We start from the raw sequence: 6,418 nt of genomic DNA, 5'->3' as shown, positions 1-6,418 counted from the left end.
GTCTTACTGACTCTCCTTTGTAGATGACTTTTCACTTATCCCTAGCCACTCTTAAAATTCTCTCTTTATCTTTGGTTTTGGCAAGTTTGATTATAATATGTCTTGGTGACTTTCTTTTGGTATCCACTTTGTGTGGGGTTTGATGAGCATCTTGGATAGATACCAGGGAAGTTTTCTGCCAACAAATCTTCAACAATTCTCTCTGTATTTTCTGTTATCCCCCCTGTTCTGGTATTCCAGTCACTCGTAGGTTATTCCTCTTGATAGAGTCTCACATGATTCTTATGGTTTCTTCATTTTTTAAAATTCTTATATTTTTCCTCAAATAAGTTGGTGTCAAGCACTTTATCTTCAGTCTCACTAATTCTGACTTTCATTGCCTCAGTTCTGCTCCTGTGACTTTCTGTTGAGTTGTCTAATTCTGAAATTTTATTGTTAATCTTCTGAATTTCTGTTTGCTGTCTCTCTGTGGATTCGTGCAGCCTGTTAAATTTGTCTTTATACTTTTCCGTAATCTTCTTAAGTTCCTCTGTTGCTTTGTCTGTGTGTTCCTTGGCTTGTTCTGCATTTTGCCTGATCTCCTGCAGAGTTCTGTACGTTAATCTTTTATATTCTACCTCCGGTAATTCCAAGAAGTTCTCTTCTTCTGGAAGATTTCTTGATTCTTTGTTTTGGGAGCTTGTTGAAGCCATCATGGTCTGTCTCTTTATGTGATTTGATACTGACTGCTGTCTCCGAGCCATCAATAAGTTATTATATTTATTTATTTTATGTTTGCTTACTTTGTCCTAGTTTATTTTGTTTTGTTTTGATATGCCCAAATAGGCTGCTCGTGTGAGCTAGTTTGATTATTGGCGCCTTTGAAGTTCTAACATCCTGTCGCCAGGTGGTTAGATCTGTTACTAGGTATGTGAGCGTAGGACTCCATTTACTTTTCTTGTATAGATTTAGCTCAGGTGTCTAGGTAGTTGGTCACCAAGTGTGTGGTGCACGTTCTCACCTACAGTCCTAGATGGGCAGGGGTGATTGGTGTAGGCACAGGTATCTGGCTGCAGTAGGGGATCATGCGCTGAGCAAGGCAGGGGGCTGATGGCTGCCTGTGAGTGTCTGGGAGGAAAGTGCGTCCCTGTTCCCTAGAGCACATAGTTGGGTGCGTTTTCCAGCCGGACTATGGGCACCCAGTGCTGTTGGATGTAAGGACTGGGAGGCACCACTTATTCCTGGACCCCTGTTGCGGGTGGCTAGGTGGCATGGGTGGAGCCACCAGACCTCAGGCCCCTGATGTGGGTAGTTGAGGACCCTGCTTAATGGGCAGAGTAGTATCAAATGTCACGAACCTGCCACTTGACCGTATAGCTGATACAGTTGAAGTTAGGCTTCAGTTATATACCCTGTAGTATTGTGCTAATGAGGGCATACGCTATTGAAATGGGCCCACACAGGTCTATGCACGGGTGAAAGGCATTCAAAATCCATGGACCGCCTCATGCCTGTGTCTAGGCAAAAGAACTGAGCCTGCCCTGAGTTCCCGGCTTAGGGGAGTGGGTAGATTATTTTTTCCCTGTTTGTTAATTTTTTCCCTCTCCAAGGCTGGGAGAATGGCTCAGGGTGTGTGATGGGCCCTACTTCTGGCCTGGGGGACACGGCAATTGCTGAAGCTGGCCCAAGACCCAGTGCAGAGCGGGGAGGAGGCAGGTAAATGGGAGAGAGGCTCTTCTCAAACGGTATGTTTTTTGATCTGCGTGGTGGGTTAGATGCATGTACTTATCTTTTGCTGATTGAGTGCTGCTTTTCACTGGTTCTAGAGGCTTGAGTAGACTCTCTGCTGTTCGGTCTCTCCCGATGTGGAAAACATGTCCCAAGTGCCACTGCTTGCCCATCTGCGCACACCAGCCAATCTGGCCTTGCAGGGTGCCGCTTCCTGCCAGGTCAGGTCTGGCAACTCCTCGATGCTTCCAAACCGTCTCTCCCTCCCTCTGCCACTCAGTCAGAATCCTCAACTTTGCCTTTGATGTTCAGGGCTCCTAGATTGTCATATATAATTGATACACTTGTTTTTTCGGGTCTTTGTTTTAAGAGGGACCACAGGAAGCATCTGACTTCTCTGTCATCTCGGCCCCGCCTCTGGGTGTTTTTTTTAAAAGTTTCTTAATGTCCTCTTGTCTTCTAAACAACTACAAAGTAGATAAAATAACCCATTGTCGCAACTGACAAGAAAGAAAAAGGCTCATGAAGTGATATTATTTGATACTGCCTATTTGAGTTGAGAAACAGTATTGTGTAGTAGTTAAAAGCCTGGGTTTTAAAACCACGTTTTAAGACATGGTTTGAATCCTAGTCATACATTTATTACCTGCGTGAACTTGTGCAAATAATGACAAGTCTTGGAATCTCATTTTCAAAATGAGGGTAATAAAAGTGCCTTCCTAATGGGACTATCATAAGAATTCAATGAGCTATGCATATAAAGCACTTAGCATAGTGCCTCGTATATTGTAAGCACACAGTACATGTTAACTGTTCCCACAGTGTTCTGTTCTTTGTCTCTTCTGCTCACTTGCTGGTCTCCCTGCAGATGACTCTGAAGGACTTTGCCATGATGAGTGAGGACCAAGATGATGAAGAGTTTCTACAGCAGTACCGGAAACAGAGAATGGAAGAGATGCGGCAACAGCTTCACAAGGGGCCCCAATTCAAGCAGGTTTTTGAGATCCCCAGTGGAGAAGGGTTTTTAGACATGATTGATAAAGAACAGAAAAGCACCCTCATCATGGTCCATATTTATGAGGATGGCATTCCAGGGACTGAAGCCATGAATGGGTGCATGATCTGCCTTGCTGCAGAGTACCCAGCGGTCAAATTCTGCCGAGTAAAGAGCTCAGTTATTGGGGCCAGTAGTCGGTTCACCAGGAATGCCCTTCCTGCCCTGCTGATCTACAAGGGGGGTGAATTGATTGGCAATTTTGTTCGTGTCACTGACCAGCTAGGAGAAGATTTTTTTGCTGTGGACCTTGAAGCTTTTCTACAGGAATTTGGATTACTCCCAGAAAAGGAAGTCTTGGTGCTGACATCTGTGCGCAACTCTGCCGCCTGTCACAGTGAGGATAGTGATCTGGAAATAGATTGAACTGATAGTCTGGTTGCATACATCTCTCATTGTTTGGGCTGGAAGATACATGTCTGTGTGTTTATTTTTGTTCCTTCCTATGTTTTCTGGCTTTCCAGCTGTTCTTTGTAGTCTCTTTTATTATGTGTAAAGTCAAGAAATTCTTAGATTAAATCAGAATGCTGAATCACCTTGTGGCTAGCAATAAAATGACTTAAAATTGTGTAAACAGGAAGCCAGGCTTTTGAACTGTTTACTTAAGATTCTCTAGCATGACATCTCTGTTATTGTTTCCAGTCAGTATTTACATAGCATCCTTGAAACAGTGTCCTGTAAATTGTCTTCAGATGATCTCAGAGGTCTCTGCCAGGTCGAGAGTATAATTCTCTAGTGAATGTGTTATTTGCAATGTAAATAGTGTGTTTCCTTAATCAAATGATTGCAAATTATACTCACTCGTAATCAGATCCGTAGCACTAGAAGGCAGTTAATGTCTCCTCCTAGACCCTGTTCTCTACCAGGGTTTTGTTTAAAGATTCCAGATGGTATATGTTTTCCCCATCAAGAGGGGTGACCTCTGCTGCTGGAATCGACATGCTGCTCAAACATTAAGTCTGGAGTAGTAGGAATGATCGATGCTGACTGCCCTCTTGACTCTTAGAGACTGGCTTGACTTAAAAATTGGAGCTGGGGTGGAATGGAAAGCCCTTTTAAAGGAGGATCTTTCAGTAAGATACTCCTGGTTGTATCTCTGTTTTGTCTCTTATTTAACAAGGCAACTGTTTTGTTTAATATAGATTTATTTTTTAAATTTCTTTTGGCCTATTGGAAAAGTAGTTCATGTTCAATAGAGGAAAAATTACCAAAATATAAAACAAGGAAATTAAAATAATCTCTAATCCAACCACCTAGAGTAAAACACTGTTAATATTTTGGTATATTTCCTGTGTATGTGTCGAATGTTTGTTTTTAAACAAAACAATGGGATCATTCTGAACATACTGTTTTATAGTATGTTCATCTAATACTGTATGAAACTTTTTTTCATGGTATTAAATACTTTTCTACAACATTATTTTTAGTGGCTATTGATATTCCATTGTATACATGTGCTATAGTTTGCTAAGTGGTTGTCTCTTAAAAAGAAAAACAGCAAAGAGATGCTTTTATTGCAGAAGTAATAGATGTTCATTGTAGAAAATATAATCAAAATTGAGCTACAAAGAGATTTAAAAACTTAAAAATTCCCAAACCAAAACTAATCCTTGTTGTCATTTTTACAGATATCTTTGTAGTCTTTTATTTTCTTTGTATTTATAATAGTGATTGTCATTTGAATTTTTCCCCTTGTTTTTTTCCTTTAAAAATGTACATTCTGGGGTTGGGGAAAATATAACTGGAATTAAGTACTAGCTTTAAAATTCACAGTTTTAATTTTTCCTGACTATTCAGGAATTAAATATAGCAGAGTTCTACAAATGGATTTTGAAAGTATCTGTTGTAGTTAGTCAACAAAAAGAAAGTACATGGGTTTTCTGATTTAAAAGCACTATATGCTCGTTGTAGAAGTGTGGAAGGTACAGAAAATTATTAGAAACAATATCAGCTATTGTCAGTATTCTAGTTGTGGTGCAAATGGTTTAGCACTCAACTACTAGCCAAAAGGTTGGCAGTTGAAACCCACCCACAGGTGCTTCACAAGACAGGCCTGGCAGTCTGCTTCCAAAAGGTCACAGCCTTAAAAACCCTATGGACCAGTTCTACTCTGCATATATGGGGTTGCCATGCATTGGAATCAGCTCGACAGCAACTAACAACTGCAGTCTTTTTTCAATATTTTTAATAACATTGAGAGCCTACTGAACTTAGTTCTGTGTCCTGCTTTAGTTATATTTAGCATTATATCATAAACACTTTGTCATGTTAGAAAAATTCTAAATAAATTTTTTGATGGCTTCATAATATTTCATCATTTGAATAGACCATAATCTATTTAACCAGTCCCTTAATATTGGATATTTAGGTTTCCTGTTTTTTGCTAAAACACTTAATGAACATCTTTGTATTTTGGGCTATATTTTGGATCGTTCTCATAGAATAGGTTTCTAGAAGAGAAATTACTGGGCAAATGAGCAGGAACATTTTAAAATAGTTTTTACAAACAGCTGTTCTCACTGAAAATGTATTGTGCGTTTATACATAGAACCTTGACTTTGCCTTTCAGGAATAGAAATTTTAAAATAAAAGAAACAGACATGGGAAAATCCTAGGATGTTTAATCCCTAACTCAAGTGTAGTGGAAATAGCACAGGTTTTGGAGTCAGACAGATCCAGGTTCAGGTCCTTTCTCTGTCACTCACTAGTGGTGTAGCTTCTGGTGAATCACCTAGCCTTCCTGATGCTCAGTTTGCTCATCTTTATAATGGTAGGAAAAATGCCTGTTTCATGGGGTTGTTCAGTGACAGTGGTTCTCTACTTGTGGTCTCCAGACCAACAGCATCAGCATTACTACGGAACTTGTTAGAAATGCAGATTCTCAAGTTTCACCCTAGACCTACTGAATCAGAAATTTTGGGTGTGGCCCAGCAAACCGTTTTTACAAGCCCTCCAGGTGATTCTGAGGCTCATTGAAGTTCGAGAATCACTGACCTATGGGTTAAGATGAGTGTCTTGGTCATCTAGTGCTGCTATAACAGAAATACCATAAGTGGATGGCTTAAAGAGAAATTTATTCTCTCACAATCTAGTAGGCCACAAGTCCAAATTCAGGGCATCAGCTCCAAGGGAAGGCTTTCTCTGTCAGCTCTGGAGGAAGGTCCTTGTCACCAGTCTTCCCCTGGTCTGGGAGCTTCTCAGCGCAGGAACCTCAGGACCAAAGGACACACTCTGCTCCTAACGCTGCTGTCTTGGTGGTATGAGGTCCACAACTCTCTGCTTGCTTCCCTTTTATCTTTTGTAAGATAAAAGGTGGTGCAGGCCACACCCCAGGGAAACTCCCTTTACGTTAGATCAGGGATGTGACCTTAGTAAGGGTGTTACAATCCCACCCTAATCCTCTTTAACATAAAATTAAAATCACAAAATGGAAGACAACTGCACAATACTGAGCATCATGGCCCAGCCAGATTGATACACACATTTTCTGGGGGACATAATTCAATCCATGACAACAAGTGACAGCATCCGTCACAACACAAGTGCTCACTAATGTTTGTTTCCTTTTTCTTTGAGTAAGTAACGGGAGAACGAGTTGAAACAGGAGAGTTGTCAGATGGCTTATCTTCCTCTTCATTTTATGTTAGTGATTCTCTT

At 40.7% G+C, this 6,418-nt stretch overlaps 1 protein-coding gene across 2 annotated transcripts in view; it reads left to right on the top strand.

Moving 5' to 3' along the window:
* Window positions 1-5,871, top strand: part of PDCL (phosducin like) — a 12,324-nt gene extending 6,453 nt beyond the window's left edge. Inside the window, exon 4 of one of the 2 annotated variants that reach the window (XM_023730687.1) lies at window positions 2,576-5,871. In XM_023730687.1, the coding sequence (XP_023586455.1) occupies window positions 2,576-3,127 (552 nt within the window). In that variant the 3' untranslated portion in view covers window positions 3,128-5,871. The remainder of the gene's footprint in view (window positions 1-2,575) is intronic. The other variant, XM_004375639.2, reaches the window with a different exon arrangement.
* The last annotated feature ends 547 nt before the right edge of the window (window positions 5,872-6,418 follow it).

The sequence above is a fragment of the Trichechus manatus genome, unplaced genomic scaffold (genome assembly GCF_000243295.1).
Source record: "Trichechus manatus latirostris isolate Lorelei unplaced genomic scaffold, TriManLat1.0 scaffold00038, whole genome shotgun sequence".
NCBI lineage: Eukaryota > Metazoa > Chordata > Mammalia > Sirenia > Trichechidae > Trichechus > Trichechus manatus.
The sequence above is the reverse complement of the archived record's forward strand: the minus strand, read 5'-3'. Positions and strand labels throughout refer to the sequence as shown.